General features: G+C 53.6%; 1 protein-coding gene across 7 annotated transcripts in view; it reads left to right on the forward strand.

The window, feature by feature from the left end:
- Window positions 1-22,458, forward strand: part of EVL (Enah/Vasp-like) — a 139,893-nt gene that overhangs the window by 70,746 nt on the left and 46,689 nt on the right. For 3 of the 7 annotated variants that reach the window (XM_070065396.1, XM_051830861.2, XM_051830857.2), the window contains exons 2-3: window positions 13,680-13,724; window positions 14,395-14,563. In XM_070065396.1, coding sequence (XP_069921497.1) covers window positions 13,680-13,724; window positions 14,395-14,563 — 214 coding nt within the window. Of the gene's footprint in view, window positions 1-959; window positions 1,116-13,679; window positions 13,725-14,394; window positions 14,564-22,458 lie in introns of those variants that run through there. The other 4 variants (XM_070065397.1, XM_051830858.2, XM_070065395.1 and 1 more) reach the window with 3 other exon arrangements.

A 22,458-nucleotide genomic window follows, 5' to 3' on the forward strand; every position in this document is an offset into this window, starting at 1 on the left:
AGTACATGTTTTTGTGTCTATTTTTTAAAGCATTTTATTTATTTGAGATGTAGAATTACAGACAGAAGGAGAGACAAAGAGAAAGGTCTTCCATCCACTGGGTCACTCCCCAGATGGCCACAACGGCTGGAGTTGGGCCAATCCAAAGCCAGGAGCTTCCGCCTGGTCTCCCACATGGGTGCAGGGGCCCAAGCACTTGCGCCATCCTCTACTGCTTTCCCAGGCCATAAGCAAAGACCTGGATCAGAAGAGGAGCCGCTGGGACTCGAACCAGCACCACAGGCGGAGGCTCAGCCTCCTTCGCCCTGGCACCCGCCCTGCTCAGTACATTTAGAAGGGAAGATGGGGAAGGGGTCTCGTCTTCATGAGAACCCTGTGGAGATAGGTGAAACAAGCCTGACTGACCCCATTTTACAGTTGAGGAAACCGAGGCCCCACACTCATATGATGAGTGAATGGCAAAGCCTGCTTCCAGTGCTCTTCCTCAAGTGTTTCCTTTTGGGCCAGTCGTGGCTGAGTGCAGTATCACCACTGAAGAGCCTGGTTTATTCCCAAGGGAAGCACGTGTCTCTCTCTCTCTCTCTCTCTCTCTCTCTCTCTCTCTCTCCTCCCTCCCCCCCCCCCCCCCCCCCCGTCCCATGGCCCTCAACATGATCACATAGCCTTTCCTCTCTATTCACCAAGGCCTGGGAGTCGTCTGCTCCCACCCTGCACATGCCACCTGGCCCAGACCCCTCTGTGGCTCCAACTCAGTGCGGCAGCCAGCTCCCCAGCCTGGCCCCCACCCTCGCCCCAGCTCCGTCCACCCGAGCAGGAAGTGCTTCAGGCTTGAGGTTGCTGGCCCTGGGCATTTCAAGCCTGCTCTCCGCCTTCCAGCCGCCCACACTGCAGAGCTCTGCACTGTTAGCTTCTTGTTTCTCTATTTTTTACCTGGGTTTCAGTTTTTAACTTGGGTTAGTTTCCCCTTTGTCTCTGGTTCGGCTTCCTTTTCCTGTTTGGTTTTGAGTCGAGTCTAAAAATCAGTTGCTGTGTTCAGAGGGTCCGTGGTCCTTGGGTCGACACAGCCCGGTCCTGCGGGGTCCCCTGTGCTGCAGCTTCTCCGCCATGGCTACCGTGTGAGTAGGGGACCCATCCAGGGAGAGGGAACCGTAATGATGAAGCCCGTTGGTACACCAGCTGGGAACTCTGGGGCCAGGGGCCACCCAGGGCCACACGCCTGCGAGTTAGTGACAGAGTCCACTCCAGTCACAAATGTTTCCATTCCCCAGGCCAGTGTCTCTGGTGACCTCCAATGGCTTCTAGGTTGAAAGGACTGACTCCGAAGGTAGCAGCTGCCCAGTCTGCAGGGACGGCTGGACCATGTGAGGGTGTGAGGGTGGTTCTCTGGCCAGGCATAGTTAGTGGGTTCTGGCTCTTCTCTGCAGAGTGGACTGGGGCAGGTCGTTGGCTCTAGATAATGGCAACTTAATGCGTTCTGCATGGGCTCCAGAGCCCTGGCCTTCTGAGAGGCTCATGAGCTTGGGCTCTGGGTGCTGTGGGCCATCGCTGCATGGCACAGGGATGTGCAGACTGCCAGTGTGGGTTCCCTCTGTAAGGGCAGCTGACATGGTGCGTGGACTCGCCCTGCCCCGTGGCCCCATGGAGGCCTACAGGTGATGGGGCACCATTGTATCCTCTGGGTATGGGGCTTTTCTTTGGTTAACTCATTGCAGCTTTGTGACTTAACATAAAACAATGACCTCTCACCTTGTAAATCACTTCACAATTTCTCGAGTGCTGTTTCACCACTTTCCTCATTTGATTATTTTACCCCCGAGAGGGAAACTCGGGGGCTTGCCCAGGGCAGCATGGCTGGTTAGGGGAGCACTGGAACTGGAGCCCAAGCAGGTGGGTCCACCGTGCTTCTCAGAAGTGTTTGCAGTGAGTTCTGAAAATCGATGTGAGATGGGGTAGGCACGTAGCCTAGCAGCTAAGACACCAGTCAGGGCACCTGCGTCTCATCAGGGTGCCTGCATTCAGGGCCTGGTTCTGGCTCCTGACTTCCGCTTCCTTCCAGTGTGTTCCCTGGGAGGCAGCAGGCCATGGTCCAAGCCAGGTCCCTGCCACGCATACCTGCGAGAACATGGGTTGAGTTCTAGGTCCGGTTCCAACTCTTGTGGGCGTTTGAGGAGTGGATCGCCAAGGGAGATCTGTCTGTGTCTCTCTCGCTCTCTCCATGGCCATCAAACAAAAATCTGCGTGAGAGTAAGGAGGGCTCATCCAGGGCCCCCTCCGGGCAGCAAGGGGGCTTCAGCACAGGGCACAGCTCTCACCTTGCTGCACAGCCTCTGCCACACTGCTGGGGTTGTGGCCTTCGGCCCCAAGGCCGACCCCACCAGGGAAACACACTGTTTTGTTTATTGTGGACTTTATTTCTGCTCCTTTGCAGCCAGTTTTCTATCATCTTAGTAATTTTCCTTTTGCTTTAAAGGATTTGTGGGTGGAGCGCTTTTCAAAGGCACATTAACATCCCAAGTCACTCTCAGGGGTCATTCCTGTTCCCGTGACTGCTCCGGACTGTGGAACCCAGCCTCAGGAGTGAATGGGAGGGAACGCGGGGAACTCTACCGAAAGGTCTTTTGAAAGCATTGAAATCTTGCAAGTTTCCCAAGTTGCCCTTCGTGGAAGGACTGCTAGTGGTGCTGTGGGTGTCCTGTCCTCCACTTGAGCCAAAATCTCTGCCTTTGCCTATTTTCTGTTTCTCTCACTATTTTGTTAAGGAAAGGAAAGCTGAGCTGCTGGTGGTGGTGCTGTTGAAGCCTGAAGCCTAAAACTCCAGTTGCTATCCAAATGCAGAGATGAGGAAGCTGGGGCGCAGGCTTAGCCAGCGCTTGTCTGTGGTGAATGGATTGGTGGCCACACCAGAACAAAGCCAGTCCCACCCCGCCGTGGAGCAGGCTGCACTGGTGGGGCCACAGCATAGCCAGCGTTGCCTTCTTCCTCCTGCTGCCGGGCGGGGACGTAATACCGAGATCCCTGGGCTTTGTGGTGCTGGGTGAGGCTGCAGATGACCTTGGATCATGGAAACGTCCCGTCAGCCCCGCCGGTGGCCACCTGTCAGTCAAGGGCCCTTTCTGAGCACCTGACCGTGGACAGGACAGTGCGTAGAAAGCTTTCTCTGGCCTTACTCCAGCGAATTCTCACAACAGTCCTGAAGGTGGCAAATGCCGCTGCTGTTTCTGTTTCTTAGAGGAAGACGCCATGCAGAGGAAAGAGTGGGCAGGAAGCACGCTGGGTGTCCCGGCGGCAGACGCTGCCCTTCTGCTCTGCCCCAAGCTGGAGCTGGTCAGATGGGGACGGGCTAGACAGCCAGTAGACAGCAAGAACACAGTTGGGGCTGATAGGAAAGACTTCAAGGAGAAAGTGGCTCCCAGGTGACCCTCGCGGACAGGGGTGGTGCTTTAAGAAGGGATCACGCAGGCATCCCAGTCAGCCAGTTAGCTGGGGGCGGCTCCAGGTGCTAGGGAACAGGTGAGCAAGACGGGCACTCTTGTCCTCATGTTGGACTGGGGGCAGCTCCAGTCAAGAACTCCAAACACCAGGAATTGAAAGACGACAAGGAGCCCTGTGGTGGACAGTGACTGGGCTGCAGCCATGCGAAAGTCTAGAGGTAGAAACCTTGAGGGACAAGGAGGGACGGGGTGAGAACCGGGCCTAAAGCTTGTACTCCTTGTATGGCGGGTTCCAGGGCCAGACAGGAATCTGGAGGCTGAAGCAGCGGGAAGAGGGCTGCGGGCAGAGAGGGCCTGGTCTCGTGGAGCCTGTGGCCTCTGCTCAGGAGTAGGCTTCACTCAGTGCTTCGGGAAGCCTGTGCAGGGCTCTACAAAAGTGGGAGACGTCTGGCCACTGCGTGCACTGGGGTCATCAGTATGGCCTCTCGGGATGCTGCCACAGCCATCCAGGTGATGGTGGCAGCAGGTGGGACAGCGTGGAGCTAGGATGAGGCGGGTGGGCTGGAGAGAAGCAGTCTGATGAGGAAGGGCTGCCTGGCTGGGGTGGGTGTGGGGGGGACCCGAGTCCAGCCCGTGCAAGGTGGGAGTTCTCTCCGCTCAGAGGGGCTGGCTGCCAGTTCTGCCGCCAGTGTGGAGTAGGTGGAGCATGGGGTGGGCTTGGAGGTGCTGGCTGATGTCAGTGCCACCCAGGGACACAGCAGCCATGAGTGCCGGGGGAGCAGGTACCTTCGGTCCCGGCCCTGGCGTCCCCATTGTCCTTGCTGTGCTCCGGGTTTGTTTGGGAGCACTTGTCGCCTCCTGATGTGCCGATTTATTTTGTTGTTTGCCGTTTCCCTCCCCAGGGCCTACCCCCTGGCCTGGCAGTGCCTGCTCTGAGCTTTCTTTGATGCTTGGGTCAGCAGAGCTGCTGCCGCGCAGTGGAGCTTCCCGATGGGGCACGGCAAAGAAGGCCAGCGAGCAGCCGTGCCCTGGCCCTCAGACAGGGAGGGGGCGGCAGCTCCCTGTCCAGGCTGCTGTTGGCCACCTGGGCTGAGTCACTGACTGCTCACCCCGCTCTGGCAGGGGGACTCTGCAAGGTCGAGAGGGCATAAAGACGAGAGAAGTATCGCACGGCCTGGGTCACCGTATCCCTGCCGCCCATGCCCGTGTCTGTGTCGAGGTCCCATGTGTGACGGCCCCTGTTCCTTTGAGGTCTGATCCTCACAGGTAGCTCAGAGCGACAGCATTTGCAGAGCTTCCGAAACGCTGTGCCCTCCTCTGCCTCACACAGTCCACGTGCCTCCGGTGCTGGGGCAGACAAGGGCAGCAGCTGCCCCTGTGGGAGTGCTGGGTGCCAGGCATTCAGCTAGAGTCCCTTCCAAAACCAGAGAGGAGACTAGACTTCACCTGTTACCGCGTGCAGCCTCTGTCCTTCCACACTGTTAGAACCCACAGTCCCCGTGGCACTGTACCGTGCCTCTGCATTCCAGAGCCCTCTACCAGCTTGGTCTCTCAAACACAGGATGCCTATGTCATTTGTGTCTGTCTGTCCCTCACCTGGTACATAGATGTTGATGGAGCCCAGCCATGGGGCTGCACTGACGGTCAGGGTGCTAGTGGGGCAGCGCCAGGCCCTCCATCCTAGGTTGCTAGCTTGTGCTTGGAACTGAACGTCCTGCCCCAACCTTCACCCAAGCCAGACCTGCATAGCTGTCTGTAAGTGATCAGAGTCATGGGCCCTGGGCACGTGTCAGAATTCAGAAATTGTTGGGAGACCAGGAGGAAGCACCTGGCTCCTGGCTTCAGATCGGTGCAATGCGCCGGCCGTGGTGGCCATTTGGGGGTGAACCAACAGAAGGAAGACCTTTCTCTCTGTCTCTCTTTTTCACTGTCTAACTCTGCCTGTCCAAAAAAAAAAAAAAAAAATCAGAAATTGTTAAAGGGTTGAGGATACTTGATAGCCACGTAGGCTAGCAGATGGTTCCCCACAGACAGGTAGTCTTGAAAGAGCCTGGAAAGTGACGTGAGACAGCTCAGACTCGCAGCCGCTGTCTGCAAGGCTTGTCCCATCCCACTGGAGGTCACGGGGATGTGGGGCCCAACTGTTGAGCGTGTGGGATGCCAGCAGCAGAGGAGAGAAGCAGATACTCTGGTTGCCTGAGACGTGACACCTCGGACCCTCCAGCCAGCGTGGAAGGTCCCACACTGAAACTCGGTCTCATTTGCCCAAAGCCTCTCTCAACACTCAACAGAAATGGAGCTCGGGCTGTCACCAGCTACACATCCATAGGCCCAGTCCTCTGTTCTCCCTCCTGCAACGTGGCCGGAGAACTGACCCGTCCAGGGGTCTGTGCATCAAAACCTGTTTCCAAGGATACTGAGACGCTTGTCTCCTGAGTGCACAGGGAAACTCTCCAGAGTCACATGGCACACGATGATGTCATCGCCGAGAGCTGTCAAAATGCCTGCTTCTCTGCTCTCACGTGTTCGTTTTCGTTTCAAGTGTGGTAAGCAGGGATAAACTCAACCTCCAGACACTTCTTGGCATCCTCAGTAGTCTTATGAACGTAAAGGGTTCCTGACACCAAAAACACCTGACAGTGTTGTCTGTAAAATAGTTGTACGTCGCTAGTACATGGCAGGCACGGAATCCAGAAACACCAGGCTCAGCATGGCGTGGGGGAGGGCGCTGGGCCCCACCTGAGCCAGCAGCTCTGTGATGTGGCACCACGTTTCCTGGACTGAGCCGTGGGAACCTACTCCCCCAGGCCCAGAGAGCTTCACAGCACGCATTTTAAGTCAGCTGCAGGCAGCACACATGCTTCAGACTGTTCCTACTTAAAAAAAAAAAAAAAAAAAAATAGAAAGGCAGTTACCTTGTAGCTGATCCACTCACCGGGGGAAAGGGACCTTCCCACTGGAGGGGACTTGAGACTACCCCTTGACCAGCCTTTGCCTCCCCCACAGATGGTGCATGCCCTGGCATCACCTGTGTGTCATTCCTCCTGAATTCAGTCCCACGGAACAATCTGGAATGGGCCTGGATTCTTCACCAAAAAAATTGCATTAATGAGTAACAAAAGATTAGCTTTATTTGGGCTTAAAAGAGAGGAATACAACCAAAGGGAATGTATGAATGGATACTGGATCCAAATCGACAACATTTTTGGAAGAAGCACGGACTCCTCATTAGATTTATCAGTAAACTGCTGGTTTTCTTTGGTATACTAATAGTATTTAAGATACATGTTTAGAATATCCTTACTTTACAGAAATGCATGATGTACCCAGGATTAAAACTTGCTTTCAAATGGCTCAGGAAAATAAGAATTAAAAACAGGTAACTCATGAACGGCAAAATGGTCACCAGGGGCGAACTGAGATGTCAGTTAACGAGAGTGTATGTGGTGCAGTGTTTCGCATTTGAAATTTTTCAAAGTGAAAAGTTGGAGGGAGGATGGTGTCAAAACAGTAAGAAAGGCCGGCGCCGCGGCTCACTAGGCTAATCCTCCGCCTAGCGGCGCCGGCACACCGGGTTCTAGTCCCGGTTGGGGCACCGGATTCTGTCCCGGTTGCCCCTCTTCCAGGCCAGCTCTCTGCTGTGGCCAGGGAGTACAGTGGAGGATGGCCCAGGCGCTTGGGCCCTGCACCCCATGGGAGACCAGGAGAAGCACCTGGCTCCTGCCATCGGATCAGCGCGGTGCGCCGGCCACAGCGCGTCGGCCGTGGCAGCCATTGGAGGGTGAACCAACGGCAAAGGAAGACCTTTCTCTCTGTCTCTCTCTCTCACTGTCCACTCTGCCTGTCAAAAAACAAACAAACAAACAAACAAAAAAAAAACAGTAAGAAAAGGAGGGGTTGGGATTTCCTGCCTTGCTGAGGACAGCAGGAAGCCCATTGTAGGGCAGGAAGCAAGGACTGGGGCTGAGTCCAGGCTGTCCGCAGTTCAGTGTGGGACACTGGGAGTCACTCGCCTTCCCCAGACGCAGGAGGCCATGGCTCCAGGTCTCTGTCTCTCGGTTACTGCACTCGGGCTTGGTGGCGCCACGCTGCTTTCCACGTTCCCGTGGAGCAGGTGTTGGTAAGAAGTGTGAGGCCTCTGTGATGGCGAAGGCGACACTTCTGCACCTCTGCTGATGCTCCCCCTCTGCCTCTCGCTGGTGGCAGCAGTCCTGCAGTCCCTCGCAGAAGTAAGGAGCCCTCCTGTCACGCCCGTGTGCTCTGCACACTTTCGATGCAGCGCCACCGCAGGGCTGTGTGTGCGTCTGTCCCCTCCACCTGGGGACAGAGAGAAAGGACTCTCCAATGCACCACACACAGGAGTGGGGTTGGAGAGAGGGGAGGGTGAGGAGCCAGGGGGCCAGGCCCAGCATGCCCTTCACTGGCGGTCACTCCGCCAGGAAGTGACTGGCTCTGCTCACCAGAGGTGAGTGTTGGTGCAAGCAGGGCTTGGAGACCCAGCACAGAGGTTCCCCACAGTGAGGCTCAGGACTGCCTGGACCTCAGTGACATTCCCTGTGGGCGGCGACACTCCACAAAGACAGCCCCAGCCCAGCCACAGCCCAGCCACAGCCCAGCCCTACCTGGCGTGCTGAAGTCCCAGGTACTTCCCAGGCTATGGTGAGCAGCCTACCACCTGGTTTTTCTCCTTGGAGGATGCAAGAATAAGGCAGTGCTGGCTGCACATGTGGACATGCGGGCAGCTTCACACTGAGTCTGCCTGAGGCCAGCCTGCTGTCTCTTTAAGCCAACATTTCCTTGTTCAAATGGTGCCTGCTGGGTGGGAATCGTATTTAATAATCCAGTCTCCTTCTTATGTCCTTCGTCTCACTTGATATCCAGCACATTTAACAGATGGCTCGGCAAGATCATCTCCCTCCCCTGACAGAGCTGTCCACCCACTTCCCTGAGGTCACGTGGCTCACTGATGGCCCGAGCTGGCCAGGCAGAGCTCAGACTCCCAGCCCACCTCTCCCAACTCGCCCACGCCATCTCGGAGAGTGACGCTTAATTAGCCTCATCAGGCCTGCCTTTCTCCAGCATGCCCCTGGTCTCTGGCTCGTACCAGCCACCCATACTCTTCAGCCCTCTTTCTCTGTGCCCCTCTGCACCTTGAGAAAGACAGCAGTCAAAAAAGGAGCTGTCCCTAGAAGAGCCAAGCTCGTGCTGCCACGCGGGCCCCCGGGAAAGTTTCAGAAAAGGAGTGTAGGACGAGAAGGAAAGTCCATGACCATGGGGGAAGCAGCTAGAGGGGGCAGCACACGGAGGCAGGAGGAGACACCTGCAGGTGGCAGGAGGCAGAAGACAGGGTCCTGGCCGCTGGTGCCTGTTACTTCCTGCGTGACTTCATGCAAAAGGGGATAAATGCAAGAATGTACTCCTGGTGTGGTTCTGAGCGCCTGTGATGTCGTACAGGCTTGAACCTGCAAGGCGTCCACTGCATTAGCAGGTGACGCTTCAGACAGACTGGGGCCTGCAAAGGGGAAGACTCCTGTTTGGCTTGCCCACTCTTGTCTTGGGCTCAGCTCTGCTCCGGAGTGTCCAGCCAACTTTCCTAAGCGCCTGCTTCCTCAGTGCAGGCTGTTTGCTCCCAGCCTGGAGCTTCCTGGCTGGTGGTTCTCAGTTTGCACACTCATTGCTTGTATTGAAAGTAAACAGGTCAGGGCTTCACAAACCGCCTCGGAGTCTGGCCCTGTTGCTGCTCTCTAGCTCTCCCCCACAGCCTGTTCAGCAAACACTCATCCCTTCATCCAGCAGCTCCTGAGCCCGGGCCCGCTGAGCCTGACCTCAGGTTGGCACTACGGAGGACGTAGGGAGTTCAGATACTGGCCTGCCCTCAGGAAGCTCCTGTCTAAGGCGGAAGATGAGCTCTAGCTGCTCTCTTGACAGTGAGCAGAGGCTCCTGGCACCTTCAAACAGGTCTGGGAGCAGAGGCACACACCTGCTGAGTGCACAGGCTGCACCAAGCCGGTGCCAGGCACCTGCGTGCGTCTGGAATCACTGTAGGAAATGCTGACGTCTTTGTCAGCTCTGGCCGGCGGAGGGGGCCTCCTCCCCCAGAACCCGGTGTTCTCCCGCCTCTAGCATGCTCGCGCACCCACTTCTGCAAGCATCTGTCTCTGTTTCCTGCTGGATGGTAACCTCCTCCAGGGCAGAGACATGCATGCTCACCCCCAGAGCCTCACTCTCAGTGGCTGCTGAATGCATGGGAGCAAGCAGAGACCTGTTTGGAGGCAGTGAGCTTGGCCTCAGCTTTGAGAAGAGGTGGGGGTCAGACCCCCGGATGTGGGATGCAGACAGCTTCATGGGCAACGGCCACGTCTTCCCTCCTGAGCGCTGAGTGATACCAGAAGAGTCTTTTTAATTGGTCCAAGTATCAGGCGGATGCTCCTGCCATCCAGTCTGACTTTTTTTTAAGCTTTTAATTTATTTGTTTGAAAGGCAGAGTAATGCATAGGGAGAGGAAGTGAGAAAGAGGGAGAGAAATCTTCCCTCCATTGGTTCACTCCCCAAATGGCCACAACAGCCATCTGGGCCAGGCTGTAGCCAGGAGCCTGGGAGCTCCATCCAGGTCTCCCATTTGGGCGCAGGGGCCCAAGCACCTGGGCCGCCGTCTTCTGCTTTCCCAGGAGCACTAGCAGAGAGCTGCACCGGAAGTGGAGCAGCTGGCTTAACCTGCTGTGCCACAGTGCTGGAACACAGGCTGGCTTTACCACATGGCTATGGGTTGGGCCATGTGCCAAAAGTCATCCCATCCTCACGGAAGTGTGCTGGGCGGAGTGTGGGAAGCCTTAGTTCCCTGGGGCCAACCAAGCTGTCTGCCCTGTTGTCCGAGACCTCCAAAGGCCCACAGGGAGGAAGGCACTGGTCAGCACATGGGGCAGGGCTGTCTGGAGGAAACAGCCCTCACCCTAGAGGTTTTTGTCATCCAGCAGAGGGACCTAAAGCAGACGACCATTGTAGGGCCCTGCGGGAGGGGCTGGGAGGGAGCGTGTGTTGGAGACACCTCGTTCTCTGCTGCACAGAAGTTGGGGAGCAAGGACCCGACAGCCGGCAGGACACAACAGGGTTAAAGAGAGACTGGGTCTGGCTTCAGGCAGTGGTCCCTGTGAGCTGAGCAGTGAGCTGTCAGTTTTGTCTTCAGCTGCATCCACAGTTTCTCACATGCAGCCCAGGAAAACCCATGATCAGGTTTCAGGGTTATAAGCAGAAGGTAGGGGAGTATTTTGCTCCCTCCTCTTTAGTTAGAGTTCGGCAGATTTTCAGAAGTGCTCCTCGGTACAAAGCCAACAGCCAAGCCTCCTCCTTCCTGCTCTCGCCTTGCTGCACCCCAGGGCCTCCCTGTTCCAGAGGCTAAACAGAACGAGAGAGCAACCCACCTCTTCTGTATGCGTCTGTTTTTTAAAAATAGTGCATTTACTCAGTAAATAATACTTTTTAAAAGATTGATTTATTTGAAAGGCAGTTACAGAGAGACAGGGATATGACGGAGAGAGGGATATCTCTCTCTCTCTTTTTTTTTTTTTTTTTGCCTTTTTTAATTTTTTTTAATTTTTTGACAGGCAGAGTGGACAGTGAGAGAGATAGAGACAGAGAGAAAGGTCTTCCTTTACTGTTGGTTCACCCCCCAATGACCGCTGCGGCTGGTCCGAAGCCAGGAACCAGGTGCTTCTCCTGGTCTCCCATGCAGGTGCAGGGCCCAAGCACTTGGGCCATCCTCCACTGCACTCCCGGGCCACAGCAGAGAGCTGGACAGGAAGAGGAGCAACCAGGACAGACTCCAGCGCCCCGACTGGGACTGGAACCCGGTGTGCCGGCGCCGCAGGCGGAGGATTAGCCTAGTGAGCCGCGGCACCGGCCGAGAGGGATATCTTCCATCTGCTGGTTCACTCCCCAGATGGCCACAATGTTCAGGGCCAGGCCAGGCTGAAGCCAGGAGCTTTGTCCAAGCCTCCCACATGGATGACAGGGATCCAAGCACTTGGGCCACCTTCTGCTGCTTTTCCCAGGCCATTAGCAGGGAGCTGGATCGGAAGTGGAGCAGCCAGGACACAAACTTATATGGGACGCTGACATCACAGTTGGTGGCTTTACCTGCCACACCACAATGCTAGCCCCAAATAATACTTTTTTAAAAATAAAATATCTGTCTATTAAATGTCCTCAAATGAGAATCAATTTGGGGAAATCAAGTTCGTGACATACAGGCACTGTCCATCCTGCACAGCCATGGGGACTTGATTTAGTCAAAAAACCTCCCCAGGAATAAGCCCAGGGCAGCAAGACAAATCCTTCATGGCAGACGCCCAGACCGTGTGGACAGGCGGCCTGCAGAAGACCCGCTGGGGACACGATGTGCACCTTGCCTTCAGAGCTCGTAAGTGACAGTGAAACAAGCAGAGCCTGGCAAGTACTGTTCACGTGGGGGAAGCATTGGTTAACCACGAGTTTAGTTCAAACCTAAGTGTTAAAAACAACAGCAGAAAAGGGGGAGAGTCGTGGCTATAATTACAATAAGAAAAATCGTCTCTGTGTCTCAGCATCGGCTGGGTGGCCAGCCCAGCCCTCGTGCTCTATTTCTGAAACCACTTAAAATACGTGTGGCCTCCTCCTGCCCTCCACCCTCTCCTGCCTTGAGCCGCGGCTCCCCGCACTCTGCTCAGTGTGCACCTCTCACCCCTGCTCGGCTGCCGTCCCCTCCCTGGCTTGGTCTGGGGTGGGAGGTCCCGTGCGACATTCTGTTCGGAACACGTCTGCTGTTGGCCCTGCCCCTCCAGGCTGGCTAAGGTTTGGAGTTCTTGTCTGGTTGTCCCATGGGCACAGGCTCTGTCCACTCGTCTCTGTGGCACTAAACGTGTGCACACTCCTGCGTCCGTGCCGGTCAGACTCGCACACAGGGACAGTAACCGCCGTCTCATCAACTTCCTGGGGAAGGGGTGAATTACGGTGGGGAGGAAGCAGCACAGCTGCAGACCAAAGCTTTCAGCATCCCCTCACGACACGCCTGGCCTCGGACACGTCCACAGTCCTCTCGGGGTGAGGCTTGGACCGCAAACACCAGGCAGACTCGGGGCTCCGAGCCGGAGCCGAGCAGGCAGTGGCTAAATGGAGACTCAGCTGCGTAGGCGTTCACGGCAGCTGTGAGGCCCAGCACTGCGCCCATGCCCTGCGTGGGCACAGGAAGTTGTCTTAAAGAGAAATGAAGGAAAGGCTGAATATGACGGGACTTCAGAAAATTGGTAATATTGTTAATAGTATGCATTTTCTCTGAACTTTCTCAGGGTCTCTCATCTGTGGCACAGACAGAGTTCTGCTGAGATCAGGATAATCAGGGTGGAAATCATGGTGCGACAGCGCAAGCCGCCACCTGCGACACACGCATCCCACACCAGAGTGCCAGTTTGACCACAGCTGTTCCGTTTCCAATCCTGCTCCCTGCTGAGGCGCCTGGGAGGCAGTGGAGGACGGCCCAAGTGCTTGAGCCCCTGCACCCACGTGGGAGACGCAGGTGGAATTCCTGGCTCCTGGTTTCAGCCTGGCCCAGCTCCAGCTGTCATGGAGACTGGGGAGTGAACCAGCAGATGGAAGGCCTCTCTCTCCCTCAGAGTGTGTGTGTGTGTCCCTCTCTCTGATAACTCTGCCTTTCAAATAAAATAAATTTTTTTAAAAAGCGGCGGAAACATACTCGCTGGGCCACACACAGTCCCTGAGCAGCAGGGGAGGCTCTGGGGATGCCGCACCCCCTGGAGCAGTTTAGAGCTGACGGTGGTGGCCAAGTTGCGGTGTCTGGGCCCCAAGAGCTGATCTTATCAAACCACGGCTGTTTGCTGCCCGGTGACCACAGGCTGAGAAGAGAAATCTTTCCTGAATCTTTCATTGTTTCTCTGCCTTCTTAAATCGGTAAAAAGAAAGTGCTGTGACTTTCTCGTGACCCTGTGGTCACCCCAGCTCCCAAGTTGCTGGGCTTGAAGTTCCCATTTCCAGCTCTTCCTCATCTCTGTGTGGCCTCCCTTTCTGGGAACTGCCGGTCCTCCCCTGGTCAGTGCACCTGCCCGTGTCAGCGTGTCGCACCCACAGGAGCCCTAACACTCTGGCGAGGGCGACTACATCCCCGAGGGCTGGGCCTGTGTGTAAAGGAAGAGCCGGCGGCTCAGAGACTCCTCTGGGTTTTGCTGTATTAACTTGAGCGATGACGTTTTCTCTCTCCAGGGCTGCCTCTGCATCGTCCCTGGTTTTCTGTCGCATTCTCAGCAGGTGAGGTGCTCTGTGGGGTCAGTCAGTGTCTGCAGCAGAGTGAGGTGCAGCCGTCTGTGTACTGTGATCCGTGCTGCTGTGTGCGTCAGGTCAGCTGGCCGCTTCACCGTCTCCGGGGCTTATCTCATGCCGTGCTGTCGCAACACCATCAGTTGGACAATTTGTCGGATGTCGCAAACAGTACGCTCTCTGTCCCGTGCTCCAGAATCAGGCAGAACTGGTTGGAGACCCAAATTTCGTCACTGACTACTTAAGTGAACTTGCACAAATCTTTTCCCACCTCTGGGCTGCTCTTTCCTCATCTGTAATGCGGGTCGTAAACAGCCACCTCATAAGTTGTGGGGCTCAGATGCTGTCCTGCATGGCCTTGTTTAGTATCGTAACTCAGTGCCTAGAACATCGTGGGCAGTCAGCAACCTGTCGTCGTAACTCCTCTCTCACCCGAGTGCCCTCCCCTGAAAGCAGAGTGGTGTCTTTCTCAAGCTACTGAAAGTTTGGCCACAGAACCTTGTGTCGCCACTCCCCAGGCAGCCCTTCCGTGGGCAGCGGGAAGGCCTGGCCGTGAGAAGGCTTCTTGGTGTCAAGTAGCGGTCATCCTCTGTTTGAGGCCCGGCCGAGCTCCCCTCCCCTGTAGCAGAGGCTGACGCCTGAGTTTTCTCTCACTCTGCAGTGAACAGAGTATCTGCCAAGCCCGGGCTTCCGTGATGGTCTACGATGACACCAGCAAGAAGTGGGTGCCCCTCAAGCCCGGCCAGCAGGGATTCAGCCGGATCAACATCTACCACAACACTGCCAGCAACACCTTCCGCGTCGTGGGAGTCAAGCTGCAGGATCAGCAGGTGAGTGCTCGAGGCCCAGGGACACCACGAGCCGTGCACACCGCACACACAAGGTGAGAGGGAGTTGGGAAAAAGGTTTTCCAAACTGGGGTCTGGGTTCACATTCTGAGTCCAAGCCCTCGTTCTCCCAGGTCTGAGACCTTAAGCCAACCGTTTTTTTCTGAGCTTCGGTATTATCTGTGTCGTCTGGAAACAGAGACCTATACCCTGCCTACTTCATTGGGTTATTGTCAGATTAGAATCAAATATCAGCAGGCGCCGCGGCTCACTAGGCTAATCCTCCGCCTTGTGGCGCCAGCACACCGGGTTCTAGTCCCGGTCGGGGCGTCAGATTCTGTCCTGGTTGCCCCTCTTCCAGGCCAGCTCTCTGCTGTGGCCAGGGAGTGCAGTGGAGGATGGCCCAGGTGCTTGGGCCCTGCACCCCATGGGAGACCAGGAGAAGCACCTGGCTCCTGCCGTCGGATCAGTGCGGTGTGCCGGCCGCAGCGCTGGCCGTAGTGGCCATTGGAGGGTGAACCAATGACAAAAGGAAGACCTTTCTCTCTGTCTCTCTCTCTCACTGTCCACTCTGCCTGTCAAAAAAAAAAAAAAAAAAAAAAAAGAATCAAATATCAGAGGTGGCAGAGCTAGGGGAAACATGTTGCACAGATGAGTTAGCCTTAGCTACACTTGTCCATCCACGCAAGGTGGCTGCTAGCGGTCTGGGCTCACAGCCCCCAAGTCTTCATTTAGAAAGAGCGTCCCCTCCTGGACAAAAAAGATGGCATCTTTCGTGAGTGTGCTTGGTGACCAGCTGTGCAGACACCGGGAGGCAGCTGAATCCACCTGCGTGGTGAATAGCCACACACGACTGGCTCCGTGACGGACGTGACAGCCTCAGACCGGGGCGGGCGCACGGCGGTCTGGCTTAGCTGCAGCGCCTTGCTCACCGCGTCAGGGCTCTCCCTCCAGCTCTCTTCTCGCAGACTGACAAGGGCGTTTTTGGCCGTGACGTTAGGAGAGCTGTGGTTTCGGCCTTTATGAGAAGCTCGCCTCAGCTGCGTCCCCAGGCAGCCTTCGCTGGCCGGGTTTTGGCAAAGTTCAGAAGCAGGTTAGCTGCTGTCCCTGCAAGAATCCGCTTGCTAGCAGTGAGAAACGAGAACAGCGCTTGGGCTTGGTTTTCAGTGATGCCTACCTGAATGAGTTTCTGCTTAGGCCAAAACAACCGTACCGAGTTTCAGATCCTTGAGGCCGAAAGAGATCTCCCCACTTCAGGACCCCGACTCTCAGGGTGTCTAACTTCAAACTCAGGGTTACCGACAGGCAGCCCTTTCCCTGTTGATGAGCCCCAGTGCTGGGAAGATTCTCCTGGAGGTCGTCTAGGAGCTGCTTCCCCGTCACCCGATGCACTGCGCTAGATCTGTCCCCAGAGACACGCTGCGCACGCAGTGCAGGGTATGCAACACCTGGCTTCAGTTACGCTGACAGCCCAAAGCAGCTCACCAGGTCCCAGAACACCCCTGCCTGGTCAAGAGTCCTCCATGGAAGGTTCACGTCTCAGCCGCTTCTGAATTGGAGCAGGCGTTCCCAAGCATCAGTGCCTCTGGGGAAACCAGGAAGGCAGCAGGGGGCGCTGGGGAGCGCATCAGCCTGGAGAGCTGGGTTCCCTGAGCACGGAGGCACCTGTTCTCAGAGCCGCCACCCCGCTGTGCCTCCCACCAGGGAAACCGCGCAGTGAGGAAGAGGCCTTTCCCCGTGGAGGGAGGAACTGGCAGCAGCCCTCGTGGTCCCTCAAGTGCTGAGAGCCTCTGAGTGCCCTCCTCAAAAAAGAGAAGTTGCCAACGCGGCCTTCCTGCTGGAGTTCTAGGTTTGAGAGCCGGGTCCCCTCTCGCCAGGTGCCTCGCGGCTCTCAGAAGGCACAGGCACCGGGCAGGAAACCTGGGCCTTTCAGGACTCCAGGAAAAAAGATGGGCTTTCACAGGTCTATTTCCAGCCTGCGGACTCCCATCTTGAGTTGGTCAACAGGTGGGCACTGGCGCAACCATTAAAGCACTGTTTGGGAACCCCAAGTCCCGGGGTTCGAGTCCTGGCTCTGCTTCTGAGCCAGCTTCCTGCTACGCATACCCTGGGAGGCAGCAGGTGATGCCTGAAGTACTAGCGTGTCTGTCACCCATGTAGGAGACATGGGTCGAGCTCCAAGTGCCTGGCTTTGGCCTGGCCCAACTCTGGCTGCTGTGGGCATTTGAGAAATGGACCAGAGAATGGAAGAGCTCTGTGTCGTGTGTTTTTCTGTTTCTCTGCACCTCTATTTCAAATAAAGAAAGAAAGTAGCGCAACCTTTCAAGAGAGACAGATACCTGGCCTGGTGATTGCATGGGTTCACCCTCCCATGTTTGCCACTCTGTGTGGTCTGTGGCACACTTCTCATGTCTGTGATTTCATTCTCCCAGTAACCCCATGAAGATAAACAGTACAAGAATGTTATTCTCATTTTTGCTAAATAGGTAGATGTAAAACCAGATGACCACTTGTGGGAAACAGGACTGGCAGCGTATAGTGCTGTCAGCCAAAGTCTAGCCTCATCTCCAGCCTAACCTAATCCCTTCAAGAGGACTGAGAATCCTCTTGGATTGGTTGAGAATGAGCTGTGGCCACCAAAACTGCGTGTAGAGTGAATAGATTAGAGGGATTAATAGAAGTAGAGCGAAGTAGTAGACATGGAGTCAGTTAACAGAGGAGGCGGGCAGCAGGTCCTAAAGCAGACATTGCAGTCCTGCAGCCGTCTCACTGTTCACACTGCACCGGAGCGCTGGACCAGACCCAGTGCCACTGACTGGAGCCTGTGAGGCCTGCGAGCTGGCGAGAGCTCTGATTGCAGTGTGATCTGTGGAACAATGAAGGGAGTAAGGAGGGATACCTGCTTGGGGGAGAGAGCGAGAAGGGGGCTCACCCGCAGTTTTAAGGAAGACCGTTCTTGGCTGGTGCCGCGGCTCACTTGGCTAATCCTCCGCCTGTGGCACTGGCACCCCAGGTTCTAGTCCCGGTTGGGGTGCTGGATTCTGTCCTGGTTGCTCCTCTTCCAGTCCAGCTCTGCTGTGGCCCGAGAGGGCAGTGGAGGATGGCCCAAGTACTCGGGCGCCTGCACCTGCATGGGAGACCAGGAGGAAGCACCTGGCTCCTGGCTTTGGATCGACGCAGCACGCTGGCTGTAGCAGCCATTTGGGGGGTGAACCAACAGAAAAGGAAGACCTTTGTCTCTGTCTGTCTGTCTGTCTGTCTCTCTCTCTGTCTAACTCTGCCTGTTAAAAAAAAAAAAAAGGAAAACCGTTCTCCACTGCTTTTTTGTAAAGGACTCAACTGTTTTACTCAGAGGCCTCAGAAACATGTTTGAGGATATTTGGAGTCGCGAGACCTGCCGTTGAAAGGACAGGAGAGGCACTCCCACTTCTGCACTCCCTGGAATAAGACGTTGACAAATGCTGTAATATGGACTCACATACAGAAAGTGCCACGTGTTAAAACAAGTTTATCCTTCAGCCAGAGTATGCATCAGTCCTGCCAAAGCTTGCAGAGTTAACATTTCTAAATACAGCTGATGGGGGAAAGGCTAAAAATTAAAGATTAGAAAGAGAGAAACCAAGCAAACACCATCCAGACACTGGTACAATGTATTTATCCCAGTTAAAGTAGACCGTGTGGCAACAGGTATCGCTAAAGATGAACTCTGACGTTTCTAGTGATAAAGCAGTCCACTGAAAAGCAAGTCATAGTAACCCTAAATTGTATGCATCTAATAACATAAATTCAAAATATTTAAAGATGGGCAAATCTAAAGACAGAAATAGACCAATCCAGAAGCATAGAGATGCTAATCATACCTCTAGGTGACAGACTGAACATGCAAACAGACTTGAGGAAAGATGGAAAAATCTGAATACGATTATTAATCAACTTGACCTGGTTCGTTTTTGCAGAAACTACAGCCAACCACTTCACGGTATATGGTCTTCTCGAGTGCCATGAAGTATTTACTAAGGTAGACCACATGCTGAGCCGTAAAACAAGCCTAGGACGAGAATGGATTAAAATCCAGCAGAGGGACCTGACACTGCAGTGCCAGCATCCCAAATAGGAGCTCCGATTTGAGTCCTGGCTGGCTGCTCCACTTCCAATTCAGTTCCCTGCTAATGCACTTAGGAGAGCAGCAAAAAATGGCCCAAGTACTTGGGCCCCTGTCACCCATGTGGGAGATCCGGTTGGAGCTGCAGGCTCCTGGTTTCCATGTGGACCAGTCCTGGCTGTTGTGTTCATTTGGGAAGTGAAAGCTTCCCTTCCCTCCCCTCCCCTCCCTTCCCAGTAGAATAATGAAAAAAATCTCCAAATGTTTGGAAATTGGGTAGTACATTACTAGGGAACAATGGGACAAATAAGGGTCATAATGTAAATTAGAAAACATTGAGAACTAAAAAATACTGAAAATACAACATAGCAAAACTTATACAATGCAGATAAAACAACACTGATAAGTAAAATTATAACTATGACTGCATATTTCAGGAAAAAAGAATGAAAATCAGTGATCTGTGCATCTACCTTAAGAAGCTAGAAAAATAAAAAGCAAATTAAACCCACTAAAGTAGAAGGAAGAAAATAGATTCAAAGCAAAAGCTACTCAGGGATGGCTGGGTCTAGGCTGTTGTCTCCACCGCAAGAAAGAATTTGAGAACAAAATGTAGGTCAAGGTCAGGAGAGAAGCAAGATTGATCTGCATGCAAAGCAGAACACACTCGTGCAGGAGTGCTGACGTGTTCACGAGAGAGCTGTGCCTGGCGAGGTTCAGGTCCACCCGTTTACATGAGCTGCAGCCCGCAGTGGTGTCTTGGGTGGGGTTTGGCTCAGGGTTTGAGCACCACCCATTTCCTTGACCTTTTTTGGGAAACCTAGAAGTGTCATGGTGTCAGGTGCATGATGGGAATGGGAGTGGCAGCCATGGTGATTTTATTATAACAACCTTATGATGAGCTAAAGGTCACCGTGGGGATGCATTCAGCCGCCGTGTTGGTTATTTTTGGCAGCACCGGCTCTGAGCGGCAAAACCAGGGAAGCTACAGTTTTCCACTGAATGGAAAGAGTGCAGAGGGGCTGCAGGGAGGGGCTGGAGACCTCTGCTCTTCCTTGCTGCTTCCCTGCGCACACCAAGATGAGTGAGGTAGGAAACAAGTATGTGGTAGGAAAAGGCAAGCAGAAGACTGGGGTAAAAGAAATTAATTTAAACATCTTGTAAGAATGATCTGGGGGCAGAGGGACACAGTTTGACGATATCAGAAGTGAAAAAAGAGGACATTGTCATAGATCCTGTAAATGCTAAAAACATACTAAGATAATATTGCAAACAATCTTGTGCCGATAAATTTGACAGCTTGGATGAGATGTGCATATTCCTTGAAAAGCAATTTACCAGGGCTGGCTTTGTGGGGCAGTGGGTTGAGCCATGAATTGCAATGCCAACATCCCATATCAGAATGCCAGTTTGAGTCCCAGCTACTCCACTCCTGATGCAGCTTCCAGCTAAGGTAGCAGATAATGGCTTGCGGTTTTAGAGCCCTGCCTCCCATGGTGGAGACCAGATGCACTTCCTGGCCCCTGGCTTTAGGCTGACCCAACCCTAGCTACTGCAGCCATTTAGGGAATGAACCAGCAGGTGAAAGATACCTCTCACCCTCATCCCTCTTTTAAAAAACCAATTTACCAAAACTGACACAAGAAAAAATAGAAAATACAAATAGTCCTAAACCTATTAAAGAAATTTATCATTACAAACCCAAGGTTTTTACAAACAAAGCGGCAGACCCAGACGGCTTCACTGGTGAATCCTCCCTAACATTTAAGGAAGAAACACTTCCAATTGTACATGAAGTCTTTCAGAGAAGGACCACTTCCTATGTTGTCTTATTAAGACAACATAACCATGACATAAAAACTGCAAAAGAACATTGCAGGAGAAGAAAATTTCTAATGAGCAATGATACAATAAATAAACATAAAATTAGTAACTTAAATCTAATATATTTAAAATAACATCCTGAATTCCAGGAATGCAAGACCAATATAACAGAATAAAAGCAAAGTACCACATGAGTATCTTAGAGATACAGAAAAAGGCATTTGATGAAACTCAGTACTTGGGGCCGGTGCTGTGGCAAAGCAAGTATAGACACCCCCTCAGTGCTGGCATCCCATCTGGCTGTTCCATATCCCCAGCCACTCTACTTCCAGTAGAGCTCCCTGCTAATGCACCTGGGGAAAGCAGCAGAAGATGGTCCAAGTCCTTGGGCCCCTGACACCCACGTGGGAGACCCAGAAGAAGCTCCTGGTTCCTGAGTTCGTATTAGCCCAGCTCCAGGCATTACAGCCATTTAGGGGAGTAAACCAGTGGATGGAGGATCTCTCTCTCTCTCTCTCCCTGCCTCTCTCTAACTCTGCCTTTCAAATAAATAAATAAATCTTTTTTTTTTTAAATCCAGTTCCCTTCAGGATAAAAACAATGAGGAAGCTGGGATAAAAGATATCTACAAATAACAACAAAACAGAAACCATAGCTAACATCATACTTAACATTTTGCCTTTCCCCAAATTCAGGAGTAAGACAAGGATTTCACTGTTGCCTCTCTGAAAGTTACTGTAACATGTGCCAGCAGTGTGATTCTGTTCTGTGAATTTCCAAATGTGAATTGAGTCAGAGAATCAAAGTAATCCCAATTTAAATCTCAGAAGACATTTTGTTAAAATTGACCAGGTGCTTATAAAACTTATACAGAAATGTAAAGGATCTAAAATATGCAAAGCAATCTGAAAAAGTTTTTTTGAAATTGGTGTATCTGCACTGTCAGATTTCAAAACTTTCTGCAAAGCCACAGCCACCAATCAGGGAGGAGCTGAGAAGGAGGTCTAGATGGACCTGCCCATGTGTGGTCACTAGACTTGGGACAACAGCACCATGGTGTGCCTGGGGGTAAGGGGGTCTTTCATCAAATGATGCTGGGATGACCAGACACCATCGTGAACAAAGCCTTACTGCCAGCTCATGCTGAACCCCACGTTGTTCACGATGGATCTCCAACCTCAACATTTAAAGTGAACCGGTGAAGCTCCTAAGGGAAATAATCAGTGACACTGGGAAAGACAATGATTTTGTTGAACAGGACACAGGAAAGTATTACTTGTGAAGAAATGGTTTTTAAGTTAGACTTCTTTTTTTTTTTTTTTTTTTTTTTTTTTTTTGACAGGCAGAGTGGACAGTGAGAGAGAGAGACAGAGAGAAAGGTCTTCCTTTGCCGTTGGTTCACCCTCCAATGGCCGCCGCGGCCGGCGCGCTGCGGCCGGCGCACCGCGCTGATCCGATGGCAGGAGCCAGGAGCCAGGTGCTTTTCCTGGTCTCCCATGGGGTGCAGGGCCCAAGCACCTGGGCCATCCTCCACTGCACTCCCGGGCCACAGCAGAGGGCTGGCCTGGAAGAAGGGCAACCGGGACAGAATCCGGCGCCCCAACCGGGACTAGAACCCGGTGTGCCGGCGCCGCAAGGCGGAGGATTAGCCTAGTGAGCCGCGGCGCCGGCCTAAGTTAGACTTCTTTTTAAGGTGACATTTTGAGATTTGATTATTGTTTGTAGCCCTTGTCTATACTGTTTCTTTTTAAAAGATTTATTTATTTATTTATTTGAAAGTCAGAGCTACACAGAGAGAGGAGAGGCAGAGAGAGAGAGAGAGAGAGAGGTCTTCCATCTGCTGGTTCACTCCCCAGGTAACCACAATGGCCAGAGCTGTGCCAATCTGAATCCAGGAGCCAGGAGCTTCTTCTGGGTCTCCCATGCAGGTGCAGGGGCCCAAGGACTTGGGCCATCTTCTACTGCTTCCCCA

The sequence above is a fragment of the Oryctolagus cuniculus genome, chromosome 20 (assembly GCF_964237555.1).
Source record: "Oryctolagus cuniculus chromosome 20, mOryCun1.1, whole genome shotgun sequence".
Lineage (NCBI taxonomy): Eukaryota > Metazoa > Chordata > Mammalia > Lagomorpha > Leporidae > Oryctolagus > Oryctolagus cuniculus.